This window comes from Dermacentor andersoni, chromosome 3, assembly GCF_023375885.2.
Source record: "Dermacentor andersoni chromosome 3, qqDerAnde1_hic_scaffold, whole genome shotgun sequence".
Classification (NCBI taxonomy): domain Eukaryota; kingdom Metazoa; phylum Arthropoda; class Arachnida; order Ixodida; family Ixodidae; genus Dermacentor; species Dermacentor andersoni.
In genome coordinates this window covers 9,159,803-9,178,317 of record NC_092816.1, presented here as the reverse complement: position 1 = coordinate 9,178,317, position 18,515 = coordinate 9,159,803, and the positions used below count along the sequence as shown (strand labels likewise).

Below are 18,515 nucleotides of genomic sequence, written 5' to 3'. Positions count from 1 at the left end.
TAACGCTGCAAGCACCGGCGGTGAATAATGGTATATTGGGAGAACTTCAGAATGGCTTAAGAATAGGTAGGCGTCTGAATGATAGCTTATTTGCCCTTACTCACTCAATTGAAATAGCCAGAGTAGAAAGGAAACCGTTATATGTGGTCTTTTTATACATTACAGGAGCGTATGACAAGGTATACCGCAAAATTTTGTGGGGTATTCTGAAAGGGTAAGGTTTGGGCGACGATTGTATGCAGGATTTGAGAGAGATTTACCTGGAAAATAGCGTTTGCGTTGAATGGGAAGGAATGAGAAGCGAGGAAAAAGTTGATATCACCATGGGAGTGAGGTAGGGGTGCCTTTTATCCCCACTGCTGTTTATGATGTAGATGGTGAGGATGGAGAGGGCGCTAGAAGGAAGTAATATCGGGTGTGATCTCTCATACAAACAGGCGGGTACAGTAATAGAGCAGCAGCTTCCAGCTTCCAGCTTTATTTTATGCGGACGACATTGTGTTGCTAGCTAACAAGCAACGTGATTTGCAACGTCCGGCTAATACCTGTGAACAGAAAGGCAACAATTTAGGTCTGAAATTTAGTGTTAGAAAATCAGGTGTTATGGTATTCAATGAAAACAGTGAACAGACAGTGGCGATACAGGGCCTGGAAATACCTCGGGTAACAGAACATAAATACCTTGGTATATGGATAAACGAAGGCAATAGATATATGGAAACACAGGGAATAACAATAACAGTGAAGGGGAAGAGAAATGCAGCCATAATGAAGCACAGAGCGCTATGGGGATGCAATAGGTACGAGGTGCTTTGAGGTATGTGGAAAGGTGTAATGGTTCCAGGACTTACTTTTGGAAATGCGGTTGTTTGCGTTAAATCAGGGGTACAATCAGGACTCGATGGGAACCGAAGGTCAGTGGGACGTCTCGCATTGGGCGCTCACGGGAAGTCTACAAATGAAGTTGTGCAGGGGGTATGGGCTGGACATGTTTTGAAGTGAGGGTAGCTCACAGTAAAATTGATTATGAAGAACGACTGAGGAATACGGAAGAAAGCAAATGGGCCGGAGAAATGTTCAGGTATTTATACAGCAAAAACATCGATTCACAGTGGAGGAAAAGAACTAGGAAGCTTACCAGCAAGTATGCGACCTGTGTGATGAGCAACATGGGAACAAACAACGTGAAGCAGCAAATCAAAGAGGCTGGGATAATTTCATGGGTGGCGGCAATGGAAAAGAAACCCGCTATGAGTAACTACAAAAGAGGAAAAAATGAAATCAAGAAACAATTTATGATAACTCAAAGGGAAGCTCTTTACTTTTCGAAGCGACATCAAGATGCCTTAGAACACGCACTGATAATGCTAGGTACAACAAGGAAGACGAGGCATGTGCTTGCTGCGAGAAAGCTAGGGAAACAATGGTTCATGTTTCATTAGATTGTGAAGGTATCTGCCCAGCGGTCAATTCAGGCACCTCTGTTCTCCTTGAAGCCCTTGGGTTTAGCGAGAGCAAGGTGAAAGTAAACATGTCCGCAATAGAGATTGGTAAGAGGCGATATTAAGATTGGTGGAAGAAAAGTAGGGAAACGACAAACAACGGAGGCGTACTCAAACAAAGTTCACAATTATGGTTCAGAAAGTTTCGTTACAGGAATTTATTGTGCTTTTTTTTCTTTTCTTTCTTTCTTTTTTAGAATAGGTAGGACATTAGCCAATACAATAAGAAGAGCTTGGTGGCGCAACCCACCACCCCGTTTCAATGGGGACGGTTATAGCATCCGTCCGTCCGTCCGTCCGTCCGTCCGTCCGTCCGTCCGTCCGTCCGTCCGTCCGTCCATCCATCCATCCATCCATCCATCCATCCATCCATCCATCCATCCATCCATCCATCCATCCATCCATCCATCCATCCATCCGTCCGTCCGTCCGTCCGTCCGTCCATCCATCCATCCATCCATCCATCCATCCATCCGTCCATCCATCCATCCATAATGTAATAGAGCACAGAGTCTCTCTGACATGACTGCTCCGACGTCCCCACAGCGTGCATCCGCATTGTTTGTATTTTGACGCAGCCTGTAAACGACGTTTACTGCATCCATATAAACATTATTGCAGGACATTAAAAATATCACTAGTGCGGTGTATAAACATCAGCCTTTCATGAGATTGCATATTCTATTGAATTACACTAAATAGGCATCGCATTTAGTTTTATACCATTTAATTACACACTTCACGAAAATATCGCTTTTCGTAGATTCTAACGTGTGTGTTGGACCTGCACGATTTCCGCGGCAACTGTTATCACTTATGCTTCGAGTCGAACGCTTTCATTCGATCGACAGCAACTTGTCCTCTGGTTAATGCCGCGGCTTCGACATTGATTTCAGCACCGTTTTCAACAAGAATGGCTATGGGCAACGTCGATACCCACTTATCCGTTGGTGTTCGATCGCGATAACGGGGTACGCGCGAAATTGCACAGTCCCCGGCCGAAAGGGCGACTTTAGAATAGAAAATAAATCTTAGTTTATATTTAATTATAGTCGTTAATTTGTAAAACGAATTCCGTTTCTGCTGACCTGAAGCCGACCTGTATCGTTCTTGTGGCTATCTTTTATGCGAAGAGGAGTATCTGGAACTTAAAAAAATTATCAGGTTTAACGTGCCGATATCACGATCGGTTATGACGCACGGTGTAGTGAGGGACTCTGGAATAATTTGGACCGCCTGGGGTTCGTGCACCTCAATCAACAATCATGTGGTGTTGTTGTAGGTGACGACGCGAGTCACCTTACACCACAAGAACGAGTTTTTGATGTTTGTTTCCTGCACGATTACCTAAAGCAGTTCGGAATAGTCTGCTATAAGTAACACTGTATTGCGTTTTACTTTGTTCACACGCCGGCCAGCTTACATTCTAGGAAAATTTGCTCATAACTTTCGGAGTCAGAACTTCTCCCTTAAGAATCCATGTATGTAGCTGCTTAATTGGAGGCAGGCCTTTACTCAAGTAAAACGGTATGTGCGTGGAGCAAGCTATGAACATAAGCATTAGTGGGTGCAGAATCATTATGTTACCAAGGTTAATTTAAGGGAAGGTTTGCACGAGTATAAATATATACGTGTTTTCTATATTCTCTTACGCTTTCTACGCCACTTGGTGATTGGTGAAAGTCGCTTTGACGAACACCAGTCAAGGTGTTCACATGATCCAGTAGCAAATTGAGCAGCTACACTAACAACAATTCTGCGATTTTTGCTCTACTACAACTACCTAATTTGAAAATATCAAATTTTGTATTGAGAGTAGGCATACCTGCATTGTATCATTATTATTTCCGAACGATACAGTCATTACCGTGTCAAGGTGTATTGTCTTTGATTTAGATGCCCTCTCGTGCGTCCTGTTGTGCAATTACACGTTACTCTCGTGCCTGGCAACTTGTCTTTTTATTCGTATTGCATATGGTTACAATGACTGTAATCTGTGTGCGCAGAACGTAAGCAAACATTTTCCTGTGCTGAAAAGCTGAAGTGTGGTATCTCTGTTTCGTGCTTTCAGAGCCACTGTCGTGAAACTGTGAGCGTTGTGGTATCGCCGACTGAAAACATCTTCTTTACCGTTGGCCGAGACAGGGCCGTCTGCCGTTGGAACGTCTCTAGCCTTGTCTGGATGACGCCGGTCGAGGTGCGTGTAGCACTTCGATGTGACATGCCACATGGGTGCAGTTATTCTTTGGCTGTTTTCGAGTGCTTATGATCACCTTGAAAGACACTGGGAGCTGGGGTTCCATCAAAAATACAAAATATGTACACGCCGGGTGACTTATGCGGTATTTAACAGGTAATTCGGCACTGAACGGCAACAAGTAAGCCTGACATTGGGGATATTGAACTATAGCCGTTACGTTCAACCAATTCTGAGAACGGCCTGGCAGTGCAGGAAGCAGGGACAATGCAGTGTCAACGGGAGACATGTTGACCATATATTAGGCGGCATTGGCCCTGCTTCGAGTATATCGAACAAAAAACTGAATGTTTTCGCGATATATCGAACGTACGATACCATCCCCTTAACGTCACCAGCCTGGGAAGCTTGCTTTCTCTAAAGAGGAATGCCTACTCGCGAAGGCAGACGAACATGTCATTTCTTGTATAGCCATAGGAACAAAGACCATTCTCTCTCTCATTTTGCGACCCTTTAAGTCGTCGCCAGGCCCAAGAGAGCAGTAGAAGCCAGAGGGTTCTTGGACTCAGGATCCTTCCCACTTCAGGATGGTACTAGGCCTCGCTCGGGAAACTGTTTCGAACAATAAGCGTTTCTTTCTCTCTTCTCTCACCCTAGGTGCCGGGAATAAATCTTTATTTTTTATTTTCATCCCAAGTGCCGCAACTGCGGAGGAGCATGCCTACCGAGTATTTTTCGCAGACGTCTTTTGTGCAGAAGAATTAGTTGGATAGCACTGCAGAATTATTGAAGGCACAGGACTGACCTGCACAAAGTTGGTCGATGAATTTGCAGAGATATGATATCGCGATCTTGCGGAACGTTTAAGTAGAAATAGCATCAACTATAATTTCATTCCCCGTATCCTTTCATGCCAACTTTGCTTTCACTTCGCGTAAGTGTTGTACTCATCTGTGTCAGATTTTGAGATTTAGGTATTGAACTTTCCCTCGATTTATTTTATATAGTCTCATTGTTAGTTTCTACAGTTTTATTAACACAATTTTAGCACTTAACACTTAAAAAATAAAGTTAGTATGACTAAAATAGGTCTCAGTTTCGTCTGAAAGCGAAGAGTTGATAGTGATAGCACTGTATTAGACAACTACACGAAGTAAGGTTCGCATTTTATCGGCCATATGAATTGCTCTAAGCATTTCCTTATTAATTCAATTAACAAGCACAATGTAACGAGCACAAAGACAAACGTGCACACATCTCACCCGACGACCGCGAACACGCGCTATCACAACGCTGGTGTGATGAATGCCAGCCTCGGGCAGCAAACACTGCCTCTCGCTTCAACGTGTGTCCGACACTTAAGATTTCGCAAACTCCAACACTAGGTGCGCGGGAAGACAGCGCACTTTAAGCAACCAGATATCACGGCTTGCCAAACATTGCACCCACCGCAGATTACATCGAAGATACGTAGGCGTCTTCTACTTCGTTATAGCCAGGCAGAACGACGGACAGGCAGACAGGCACAGTAAACAGACAGCGCTGTGTGTTGTCTAATTTACTTATCTGTGTGTCCGTCGTTCTGCCTGCGCTACAATAAAGTACAAGATGCCGTACAAACAAGCCTACAGGGTCTGTTCTGAAAGTAGCAGGACTCGTTTTTTTTAGATTTATTCATGAGAATAGTAAAAACGATTAGAATTTTTCAAAGTAGCACCCTTCCGCATCTACACACTGCTGCCAAAGAGTTTTCCAGTTTTCGTACGTATCCAGGAACGCCTGAACCGGAATCCTGCTCAAGATCCCTCGTCATGGCCTGTTGAACCACCTCTATCGATCCTTCCCCTTGAGCGTCGATTTTATTCTCGGGAAAAGATGAAAGTCTGGTGGGGCCAAGTCGGGGCTGTAGGGGGGCTGAGGCAGCCTTGCCAACCTTGTGCTGGGCAAGATACGCTGTGTGGCTCGGCGCGTTCTCATGGTGCTGCCGCCAATTGTTGACGATGGCTGGGCGGACACGAACAATGCGTTTTCGCAGTCTGTTGAGGACTTCCACATAGAAAACTGCATTAAATGTTTTTCAGGGTCGTACGAACAATTTGTGAATTACTCCATGTCGATCGAAAAGCAAATGAGCATATACTTTTGCTTGGATTCGCTCATTCGTGCTTTTTCGGGGCTTGGGGAAGAAGGGGTAGGTCATTCTGAGCTCTGCCGCTTGCTCTCCGGGTCGTAATCAAACACCCACGTCTCGTCACCGGTCACTGCATTGTCCAAAAAGTCGGGGTCCTCATTCACATGATGAAGAAGATCCTGGCAGATCGCTTTCCGGTTGGCTTTCTGCTCCTCTGACAACCACTCGCGGCACGAACTTCGCGCACACTTTCCTTATGGCTAAGTTTTCTGTCACGAGCTCAAAAACTTGCGTTTGAGGAACGCTCACGTCATCAGCAATCATTCTGATACTCATCCTACGATCACTGTTCAGTAAACTTCTCACTCGCGGCACATTTTCGTTGGTCTTGCTGGTCGAAGGGCGTCTGGAGCGGTCGTCGTCTTCCACTCTTTCCCTACCTTTTCGAAACAGCTTGTGTCACTCAAGAACACCTGATCTACCCATGGCAGCATCACCGTAGGCCTCCTTAATCATGTCGTGAGTATCTTTGCCCGTTTTACCAAGCATTACAAAAAAAATTTATCACGTATCGCTGATCCAGTAAGCGCTCCATGATTCTCCATGACGAGGCGTTTCGACAGGGGTTCACAGTGCAAGCGACCTGCTCTCTTCAATGGCCGAGAGACGACTGCCGATTTTTCCCAGCATTCCCAATATCCCCCTTCACCGATCCTGTGTGCGCAAACCGGCTCTTGTCCGCCCGTTCGCCCAGCAAAAAACCAGTCTTACTACTTTCAGAACAGACCCTGTATGTTGCGGCTGCTGTATGTATGCGGCTACTGATTACGGCGCGGCCGTGCTCTTCAAAACAACCTGCAATGTCTGCATAGTGTGCGTGGTGCTGGTTGCTTCGTATGCACTGTGCTTTCGACGTTTCGTTCGCGTTGAAGCCAGAGATGCGCGAAGGTCAATTCAATCGCTGCTGCTGCCGCGATTCCTGGCTCCAGCATTTTGACAGCGAATTTCCGCGCTCACATCGAGTGAGATGTGTTCATGCTTACCTGCGCGCGTGACGCCATGCTTGTTAACTTAGTTAAAGCAAGTTGCCGTGCAAGTTGGTCTGAATCCATGATAGAATGTGTACGCGCGTCTGCATGAGGACGTAGAAAGAAACATACAGAGACAACGCTGTCTCTGTGCGTCTGTTTCTTTCTACGTCCTCGTTCAGTCGTGCTTACATATTATGTCATTGTTTATTTAGTTAGCAAGCGAATGTTTAAGAGTTTATACCACCGATAAAACTACCATCCTTACTTCGTATAGCTAGCTATCTGCTAATTTGCTATCGCAATCGGGGCTTCGCCTTTCTGGCGAAAGTGCGACTTTTTTCCCACACGAACAGGAAACGGCGCGTGGAACTTATCGCACTTGCACTTCATGCGGAAACTCGCGCCAACGGTGACGGCGAGAATTCGCCTGGAAAGTCCATATAATTGCTATCTCAACAAAAGAAATGTGACTATTACACCTTAACCGAACTTTAGGTCAAGAAATTAGCCTCAGCAAGATATGCAATGAACATTAGAGATCAGTGGTGGTTGTTTAGTACGACTGCAAAGTCCAGAAAAAGAGAATGAAAAAAAAAAAAAAACACGAAGGCGGCGGCAGTAGGTCGGATGAAATTGAGTTCTGGGGTCTTGCGTACGAAGCCCTCGATCCGATTTTGAGCCGCGTCATATTGGGGGACTCCGCATTAATTTTGTCTAGCTGTTCTTTTTTTTTTCGACCTGCACATAGAGATATAATCGCACGAGCATTTTCGCATTTCGATGGCATCGAAATGCGGCCACCGCGGCAGGGAATCGAACCCTCGAGCTATCAGTTGTGCGACACCGCACTCGCGATGCCACCGCGGCAGATCAGGAAGTCGTACGGACAGATCGTGCGGTGCAAGCGTTATACGAACTCGAACACCCTAGCTGCACTCACTACATTGCTAGACACGTGTTTCGGCTGGTGGCACCGTAGTAAGACCTAACTGACTTCGTCGAAGCGTGTAAGTGCGAAGCCTTGTCCTGCAGTCCGAGTGCCTGTCCGCCTCGATGCACCCGCGGGGCTCTGCGCTGGCCGTGGGCTGCGCCAATGGACGCGTGTCGGTGCTGGCCGCCGACACAGGGGCGGTGCTGGCGACGTTCAGCGTGGCCAACAGCGCGCTCAACGCTCTCGCCTACTCGCCCGGTGAGCTGCGCTTCTGCCGTCAAATGTGTACAGGTGGAGGGATTGAATCTGGTGCACTCATTTATTTGCATCGAATAATTAGAAAAAAAAAAAAGAAATAATGGAAAGTACTCGTCACGGTCGCATCGACATGTACCTCAAGAAAATGCAGCATATAGTTTGACCAGCTCGTGAAACAGCAAAAAAAAAAAAGAAAAAAAAGAATAACCTAGTATACGATGGAGGGGTTGCTTATCGCCATGTAGTTTCACTAGCTGTGGCGCTCATTGTGAGGTTTCTCTTACTGATAATATCGCGTACTTAATTCCAAGAACTGCTAGTATGTAGTTGGCACAGCGCACATAAGGTGAAGAAGAAAAGAGCTCTCTACAAATTTAGAGGTCTGCTTAAAAGTAAAAAAAATACATGTTCTTTAAGGTTTGACGCAGGAATTGTTTGATTTCTTGTGAAGATAAGCCCTGAATGAGATAAATATAGAAGACTGGTTAACTAGGGCTCTTCGTTGCTTGTTTCTGTTTTCTTGAAATCCCGGCTTAATTAACGTACTTTTTTGTTTTTTATTTCATTCCTAAAATTCACATTTTTGGGTGAATATATTTTCAGATTAACTTTCACCTGCTTTATTCAGTTGGTAATTTTTTGTGTCAAAGAAAAACAAAGTTTTTGAGCAGCAATTGATCAAATGCACAACGACGTATGATGATGTCACTACGCAAGATCTAATAGCGTTTTTCACTGGTCGATCTGGAGCGGCCGCCGAAATCCTCGAGCGAATCCGAATAGGCCAGCGGAGCGCAAGAACGCTCCGCGGGGGATGACACAGGAAGTCTGCGTACGCGTCACACAAACCGGTTCCGGAAACCATGTCCGACTTCCGCTCTGTACGTTTCCACTGCAACCAAACTCGCCGTCCCCCGTGCGTAATTTGACCGCGGCAGTCGGAGAATTCCGTCATTTCCATGTCGTGCACTCAAGGACTGTGCACGGACAACGTGCATAGAAAGTTTCGTACAGCACCTGCGTCACCTCGTAATCGCTGTCGTCCGAGCTCTAATCGCTAAACGCGAGCTCTGCAGCAGCAACGAACGCAGCCATTTTGCGAAGCTAGCAACCGGGTACCGATTTCACTTGAATACGGAAGCGACGCGAGCTATTTCTGCCCGAATCCACGCCTCGCCGGCGGAGTAAGTGCGAGCGATGCGGCGCGGTAAGAGTTGATCCGAAATGACCCGTGGAAAGCGCGAAACCGCTCCAGGTCGACCAGTGAAATTCAGATTCGTTGCCGCGGAGCAAGAAATCCTGCTCCGAATCGACCAGTGAAAAACACCATAAGAAAGCTCATTTGGTACACGAATGCGCTTCTTATGGTACACGAGTGTGAGGCATTATTCGTAATATCTCGCAGGTACAGTGATCTAATGAATATTACATAAAAAAATTATGGGGTTTTACGTGCCAACACCACTTTCTGATTATGAGGCACGCCGTAGTGGAGGACTCCGGAAATTTCGGCCACCTGGGGTTCTTTAACGTGCACCTAAATCTAAGTACACGGGTGTTTTCGCACTTCGCCCCCATCGAAATGCGGCCGCCGTGGCCGGGATTCGATCTCGCGACCTCGTGTTCAGCAGCCCAACACCATAGCCACTGAGCAACCACGGCGGGTATGAATATTACATAAGACATGACCATACTGCGGCTGCGCATTACCGTCAACTCTCCTCATGAGCCGCAGTGAATACAGCACCGAGGCTTCCAGGAACCCCAGGCCAGGGCTCCCCCACAGCTCCCTGTGTGTGCCTTACAACCCTCCACACCGACACAGCTTTTGCTACAGCTGTAGGCAAAGCGGATTCAAATAAAAAAAGAATGTCTAAAGACTGCTAGGGCGACGGCCTGACGTTGACGTGCCAGGTTAGTGCCTGCATCGGAACGCATGAAATCTCCCAGCGACGCTCCCTCTTGTCGTCCGCGTTAAATTTGCCTTTACTGATCCTTTGTTGTTAACCAGGAAAAAAAAACCAATTGTTTACTTCTTTCTTTATACCGTGAACGCCGGACCCTACATACCGAAAACCTATCAAAAGATGATACATGTTTATGGTACAGTATATGGCGTTCTTACTTTGTAAAGTGACGCTAATAGGCACGTTCTGAACTTCTTCTGCCAATGGCACCGTGGATATCTGGTAATACATTGCATCTTCTTTTTAAACCTTAGTTGCATCACTAGTTCATTATCATATATTCACCAAGAACGAATCAATGCGTAAAAGTACGGTGTTCGGAAGAAAAAATATTCATGCAAGAAAGAACTGTTACAAGCAACACAAATAGATGGGGCCCAGGGTGCGACAATGTGTCGGCACAGCTAAGAAATTTAAGAGAATGCTTCTTCTTTAAAAAGATGCACCACGAGCCGTACATCCACCACTTGTGACGTAGGAGGCAGGCCGATATTTTATTGAGCCTGAAAGAGACACAGCGAAGGTCCCAGGCACAGTTCACGCTGCTGATGCGCCGCAGGCGATGAAGAAGAAAGGCACGTTTATCATGATGACAATGTGCAGAAGAGGAATAAGTGCAGAACAAATGCACACACATTGCAAATAGGTTTGAGATAAAATGGCCATTACTTGTTACGCATTACACATTCTGAGTTCTTTTTTTTAGTTGATGTTCTTATTTGAGGAGGTAGCTATATCGAATGTACCAAGGAAGGATAGCAGCACCCCTTAAACCCGTCTTCCTCGACGTGGTTTAACTCCCACATCTTATGATAAAGGTGAATATAACTGACTGTAATAATTAAGCTAATAATGTAAGCTGCCGGGCACTTTCAACTGTCAAGCTGTCATCAGTGGCACACATAGGTTGCAGTAACGCTTATTTCCACCCACGTAAAGCTATAGACCTGTTGGTTACTTTCACGCAAGAGTAACGGATTAGAGTAAGCACTCACGGTCTACTTCGATGTGTGATAAGTCGTCAAGTGTCTGAAAGTACGAGTAGGTGAACGAAAGGACACGCGGTACACAGTGTATTTCAATTGTATTTTCTAGATGGCATGTTGATGGCGGTTGGGGCGAACGACGGCTTCATCCACATACTTTTGGTGCAAGACCAAGGACAGACGAATCAAAAAGGCGAAGTCATCAGGGTATGTAATTTCGTTTCCTATCTACCTATCTTTGTCTCACTTAGATTTAGCTTTCTACTAAAGCGCCTTGGACAGAGACATAGGAAGTACGGACACCGCCACATAATTTATAATCAGATATCCTCACTTGATGGATTGTAGCCTCTAGTATCCGTATTTTTCTTGCAGGTTGTTCTCTAACAACGCTTCTGCCATGCTTATATTCTGCTTCATCTTGTTATTGCTATCGCTAGTTTACCATACCATTGCTCATTACTCATTGCCTCGAGCTGGTGCCTATAAATATTACCTTGACACAAGAACGCTGTAAACGTAGGGAAGCTATTGTTGGCATTTTGCACACACTCGAAAATGGAAAACTTATTGCAATGAAAATGATACGGACATTCCAGGCGCATTCCCTCCGTCGTCATGGCCGTCGCCTTGAGCTTCCGTGTAAAGTCCAAATGCGATAAGATTACTGCCGCGCGCCGTATGCTGTTGTTGCGAGGGAAAGCGTGCGAGAGTGAGCCAAGAAGGACGGTGTCACGATGCGGCACCGTCATCCCGCGCGCGGGGAGGTGGGCCAAGCGGACGCTTGGCGAGCATTCACTCTTCTACTTTTGGCTGCACTGAAGTCGAAAAGGCTCGGCTTTATCTTAACAATGTGCTGCCACGCACTGCTGACGCCCACCGGCTCCTTGGTCTTCACTGGTGACTTCAACGTGCATCACCAGCTATGCGCAAGCACCAAGATTAGCTTCAGACAGCTGAATGACGGCAGCCTGACGAATCGGCGGAGCGCTTGCTTGGACTTCTGGGCGCTTTGCGGCGTGCACACACAGCGTGCCCGCTGTCCCCCCTATTCCGTTCCCCTAGTGTAGGGTAGCAAACCGGACGCTCGTCTGGCTGGCCTTCCCTCTCTCTGCTCTTGCACTCGCATCGCGCGGCCGGGCGTGCTGCAATCTGCGGTGGGTTCCAAGGCTAGGTGACCCGAGGTATACGCGACCCGCGCTGAAGCGATAGGCAGCACGGAGGTGAATTTCCTCGCCGGTGCTGCCGCTCTCCATCGCGCCTGCATGGTGACAGCAAGTGTCTGCGGTGCCTGTGCGTGCGTGACACTGTGCTTGTTAATTTAGTTAATAAGCGAATGTTTATAGCAGTACATGCAGCTGATAAAACTACTAACCTTCTCGCGTATACTTGTCTAACAATTTACGATCGCAATCAATGCTTCGCCTTTCGGGTGACACTGCTACTCTTTTAGTGATGCATGCTTTTCAGCACTCTCTCCGTGTTCAGTAGGTGGGTAAAAAGCCCTATTTATTTATTTATTTATTTATTTATTCGTTTATTTATTACCGATGCTCAAAACGCGATGCTCAAAGCCGTGAAAAGACACAGCGCAATAATAACTTGATCCAACCTTTTCCGCTCGTGGATTGCTTTCGGCAAGAATAACTCATGAGGCATGTTTTGCATAACCTTTAATTTGTATTCGTGTGATCAAGGAGTAAGGAAAGATTATCGTGTATGTTACGATTAATACCGGTTCCATTTAATAGGTCCCCTTGCGAAATAATTTGGTATACACCATCCTGTCTTGGTATTTCGGAAGTGTCGAACGACAGAGAAACAAGGCTGCATCAGCAGTGTGTATGCGTCGGGTGTATTCGCTCGTTGAGAGCGATATATGTTTGTACGTCCTGTTTACGTGGCTGTTTCATCAATGTTCAGTGCGACATGTTGGCTGTGTGCGATATGTTTAACTTCTCAGTTTCGTGGTGTTGATGATAAGTGGGTAGACTTTGTGATGACTACGGCTTTCTAATGCTCTTTCAACGCAGGGCCGAGACTCAATCGTGAACATCGACTGGTCAGTGGACAGTCGCTTGCTACAAGTCATCACGACTGACGGCCAGTATCAAGAACTTCTTTGCTGTAAGCACATTAACCAAATTGCTCATAGGTGTCCGTATTGTTTGTTCTACGTTTTCAGCTCAAACGCAAAATTCATCAAAACAGCATACCTTGCTGGTGAAGCAGCGCACTGACACGGACACAGTGAAGACACACAAGAAAAGACGACACTCGCTACACTCGCAACTATTTTGTTTCAGAACACATACTTCATATTTATATACCTGCGCACCCTCAGGCGTCAAAGATAATCAAGGCAAGAAAAGGCATTAAAAAAAAAATTGCCCACGCATACTCAGCGTCACAGATATGGCACCTATCTATCATGGTGTGCAATCATATCGTATTTGTTGCACCCCTAACAAACATTGTTATTGCTCAGTTTTTTCTTTTTTCTTCCTTTAGTGTACTTCCAAAAAGGCGACCTCACCATGGCTTAGATGTACAGATGGCTGACTGATACATCCCTCTCCCCGCTTGTGAATGCCTTGATTATCTTTGACGCTTTAGGGTGCGCAGGTATATAAATATGAAGTATGTGTTCTGAAATAAAATAGCCGTGAGTGCAGCGAGTGTCGTCTTTTCTCGTGTGTCTTCACTGTGTCTGTGTCAGTGCGCTGCTTCACCAGCAAGGTATGGTGATTAACCACCAACAAGCCCAACTTTCGACATTACTGATCATCAAATCAGCTGCTCCGCACAGAATATTCGGCACTGCTGTGCACTTGAACATCTCGCAGTCAATTTACAGGGGACAAAAAGGCGTCTTGTGATGGCCGATAGTGTTTTCGCGAAGCGAGATGCCTGAAGTAGCTGATTTGACGAATCTTGAATTTCGTTTGCTTATTCAGAAAACGTTTACCTGCGCTTTAGCATGTAGGCCATCGCGACTTGTTAAAGTGCTTCCCACACCATTACCACATAAATTATTTATAATAATTGGGTTACATAGGTTCCATCATGTAGGTAGGTTCTGTCATAAATCGTCAAAAGCGAAAGTAAACGTCAAACTCAGGGCATATACACAAGCAGATAGAATACACAAGCAGATAGAAGCGTAGCAGGGGGAGGCAGAAAGTTAGGTGGGCAGATGAGATTAAGAAGTTTGCAGGGACAACATGGCCAACATTAGTACATGAACGGGGTAGTTGCAGAAGTATGGGTGAGGCCTTTGCCCTGCACTGGGCGTAACCAGGCTGATGATGATGATGAAGAAGAAGAGGAAGAAGAAGAAGATGATGATGATGAAAATTGGCGCGCGACATTGCTTCGCAGAGCTACCAACGCGCGGTAAAACATGAAAGCGCCCATTTTGACGGCGCTTTCCTTCGTCACATATTGCCCCTCCCACATCACGCCAATCGCTGCGACTGAGCAACGGCGCGACAATTTGTTGGAAATAATTGTTTATTCAGTTTCAGTTTATTCAGGTTGGTCAGTGGTGTACATTCATAATGTAATATGCAGGAGGAGATTCCAGGGCGTAACTTGGAGTTTTATTTATTCTTAAATTTCTTTCTCGGGAGTGCAAATCTTCATGTATTTTTTTGATAATTATATTCCTTATTGTGCGAATTTCACTGTGTATTTATGTGCCTATTTACTTGTTTACATGACTTAACGTATGCTGTCACTTTTCTGCCTTGTATTGTTGGCATGTAGGGCCAGACAAGGCTACGTTTATATCACAGCTTTTTTCCCGCATTCCACACCACACATTGTATCTTTGCCTCATGTATGAATATAAAAAAACGTGAACATTGAAACACTGTGGTGAAATAAACTCCAAACTCCCAACTCCAAAGCTGCATGGAGACTTCCTATCCGTAAAAGAAAGGCGTAGTACATATAGAAAAGCAGCAACGAAAGAAATACTGACAGAGTAGACACTAAGATTGGAAGTGTGCGTAGTTATATAAAAATACCAACAGAACGCTGCGAACTAAATATGAAATATGTGAATGATTAGGCAACTCGCAAGACTGGATAAAATAAAGGCTACACTAAAAAGCATGAATTTGGCTAAAACAGGTCGAATATAATGCACCATATATGACAAGAAGCCATCTAACAGAAAAGAAAATAATACCTGTTTGAAAGCACGTAGCGATGGAGGCAACCTAATATCTAACGGTAGGTTATTTCAAAAGTAAAATGCTGAAAAGTATGCAGTGTGTTTTTCATAATTCGTTTCTATCATCCGTAAAAGGAAATTGTTATGGGCAGTGTATCTAGTAGGATTTGTGCTAACGAGACATGGGGGCTTGCAGAAAATATTTATAGGAAGAGATGGTCGTTAGTTGCCTTAAACAAGGTAATCGCAATATTAGATTTTACGAGTTTGATAATTGGCTGTCGTCTATGTTCATAAAGCAGCACAATATCAGTACTGCAGAATGCGCGAAAGGTTAGCATTCTGATAGCTTGGTTTTGTTGTAGCGGAATTATGTGCGACAGGTTTCCCCATGTTGTTATAGAGTAACCAATGCGGCTTTCAGTAAATGTGTAGGAAAGTGTAAGCATAGCCGATGCAACTAAGTACGATCGGGTCTTCAGTAATATTCTGATACCAGGGACTAACTTGCGAATTGAATTAGTAATATGTTTGCGTATTTTAAGTTCGAGTCTAATGTTACTCGAAGAGATGAGCCCTCAGAAACAGTATGAACAGTATGGTGAATTCATTCATTCATTCATATTTTCTTAAAGACCCCCGAGGAGGTATTACATAAGGGGTGGAGAAAAGTTTCTTTTCCCGTTGTGTTGAGGGACGAGGTCCGTGTGATGTAGCTCCTCGGAGGTGAGGGAGAAGAGAGGAAACATTGAACAACTACGACAAACTGTATTCACAAGCGAGCTACTTACATTTACGGAGAGCACGAAGAGCACGCCCTCTCCCTTCTGCACCTAGCTGGGTGTTAGAGCTCAGGACGCTGTTAGGACGCGCGTAGTTCGGAGCCTCGCCGTTCTACCACTGCGTGGTTGAAGCCAAGACTGCCCATGAGTCATCCGCACTGCGGTTATGAAGGCAGTATAGAAAAAAAGAAGAGAAAGCGGTGTAGCCCGACACGGATGGCGCCGTGTTCTCTCACTTGCTGCTAGCGCTGGCCGCGGAACTGCACACCCTACCCTCTCTCCGCTCTCCGCATTCCGGTGCACCACTGTCGATGCCCTGCCTCACCCCATAGTCGCCAGCAGGGGCCAAGGCAGTTGGGCACTTCACTACGGCGCTGCTATTCGGGAGGGAGGGAGGGGGGGGAAGAGTGCACTCAGTTTCGCTGTCCGTTCTTTTTCCCGTATGACAAGGGAAGGAAAAGGCTCAGTGCCCGGCGACAAGCCATGTACCGGGTTGACCTGTCAAAAGCGAGAGCCGGGTCATTCATTTTAGTTAGCCAGTCCTTTCTGAGGCAGCAGAATTGGTCACTGCTGTCAATCATTCTCGGCCCTACAATGACGCATGCCGAAATGACACATGCTCGGCCTTACAGATGTGTTTGTACAGAAGACGTAATTGTCTATAGTGCAATAGACTATAGTGACTATAATAGACTATAGTGCAAGGGGATTTGTTACACTTTGCATGAGGCTTGATGGGGAGGTGATAGTGAGGGCAGGAGAAGGCCGTTCCAATTTTTTGCTGCTCAGGCAAGATGTGAAGGAGAATATACTTTAGAATGGGTGCGTGGCCAAATATAACCTGTAGTACAGGACCAGTGTGATGAAATATGTGAGCTGCAGGGATGATGTAAGGCGCGCGATTAAGTGGAGAGTGAAAGAAATTATTAAAGAGACACAGTGTTGCAAAGTACCGAAGAAAATAAGATGGTGATAAGCTGCACTGGGCTTTCAGGGATGAAACGCTGATGTCATACGAATACGAAGCATGATTGAATCTTGCCGCATGAAATTGAACGGATTGGAGAATATTTGTGATAAATGTTGGAGAATTTTGACTGGAATGAAACAATGTGAATGACGAGTTAGAAGTGTTATTATCGAGAGAATTGCGTCGGCACCAGAGTAATATGTCCTCTCAATCTTCGTTTAATTTTGTATTGAAAGCATCTATAGACCAGTCGGTAGCAAGGACCATGGTGTATAGTCTGTTTACAAGAAAGGTCTAGTTTCAGTAAGGCCAGTAGGGAGGTGATTAACACAAGGTAAGAATAATAGATGGCCATGTATTGAACTTCGGCGCACTCATTTATTATTTGTAATGAATTCAAAGAGCGTTGGAATAATGTAGGCGGCTTGCTGTCTGTTCGATAAATAGCTTAAATTAAATTGATTTAAATAATTAAATTAAATCAAATACTTAAATTGAGGACGACTCAACGAGCTATGGAAAGAAGAATGATAGGTGTAATGTTAAGGGATAAGAAAAGAGCAGATTGGGTGAGGGAACAAACGCGAGTTAATGACATCTTAGTTGAAATCAAGAAAAAGAAATGGGCATGGGCAGGACACGTAATGAGGAGGAAAGATAACCGATGGTCATTAAGAGTTACGGAATGGATTCCAAGGGAAGGGAAGCGTAGCAGAGGGCGGCAGAAAGTTAGGTGGGTGGATGAAATTAAGAAGTTTGCAGGGACAACATGGCCACAATTAGCACATGACCGGGGTAGTTGGAGAAGTATGGGAGAGGCCTTTGCCCTGCAGTGGGCGTAACCAGGCTGATGGTGACGATGATGATGATGATGAGATAAATAGCTTTTAATGAGTTATAAGGCAGGGCCGTCAATATGCACACAACTTGTGGCTGCATAATGTGGCTGATCGAATCAATTGGTTTAGAAAAGTCTATGAAAACGATCCATCCAATATATTTGCCTTTGTCAATAGCGCTTTTATGTTCACAGTAAAAGAAAGCAATGCAAGGTCAGTGGAATATCCCTTTTGGAAACCGAATTAATTATGGGATAAAATGTTAACTTTAGAGAAGTATTTCTTAAGGTGCTTCTTAATGCATTTTTCTTTTATTTTACCAAAGATTTGCAGTATTGCTGCTGGACGGTAATTTGCAATACTACTGCGGTGGCCGCTTTTAAATACCGGAATAATTTTAGGCGCCTTAAGTCGCGTCCTGAATATTCCGACATTAAACATTAAATTTATTATCTGAGACAGAGGCATGGCAATGTGATGAGGTACTAGTTTTACATATACTGAATGAATATTATCGTGACCGGGGCTGGACGCCATCAAATGATATACGATATGAATAAGTTCATCTGACCCAGATGGAATAAAATGAAGCGACTGTTAAAAAACGCTGTAGAGACTGTTTGAGAGTGAACGGAAAAGAACTGTTGGAGCAAATGAGTTCGTTAAATGCGGTAGCAATTTCTCGTGGTTTATTATATATGACTCCAGACTATCTTAGTTCCTTTACAGGCGAATCCAGAG

General features: G+C 45.1%; 1 protein-coding gene across 1 annotated transcript in view; it reads left to right on the top strand.

Moving 5' to 3' along the window:
• Positions 1-18,515, top strand: part of LOC126520778 (echinoderm microtubule-associated protein-like CG42247) — a 265,801-nt gene that overhangs the window by 205,700 nt on the left and 41,586 nt on the right. Inside the window, exons 15-18 of the mRNA XM_055061096.1 lie at positions 3,574-3,699; positions 7,894-8,050; positions 11,113-11,210; positions 13,037-13,130. Of these exons, the coding sequence (XP_054917071.1) occupies positions 3,574-3,699; positions 7,894-8,050; positions 11,113-11,210; positions 13,037-13,130 (475 nt within the window). The remainder of the gene's footprint in view (positions 1-3,573; positions 3,700-7,893; positions 8,051-11,112; positions 11,211-13,036; positions 13,131-18,515) is intronic.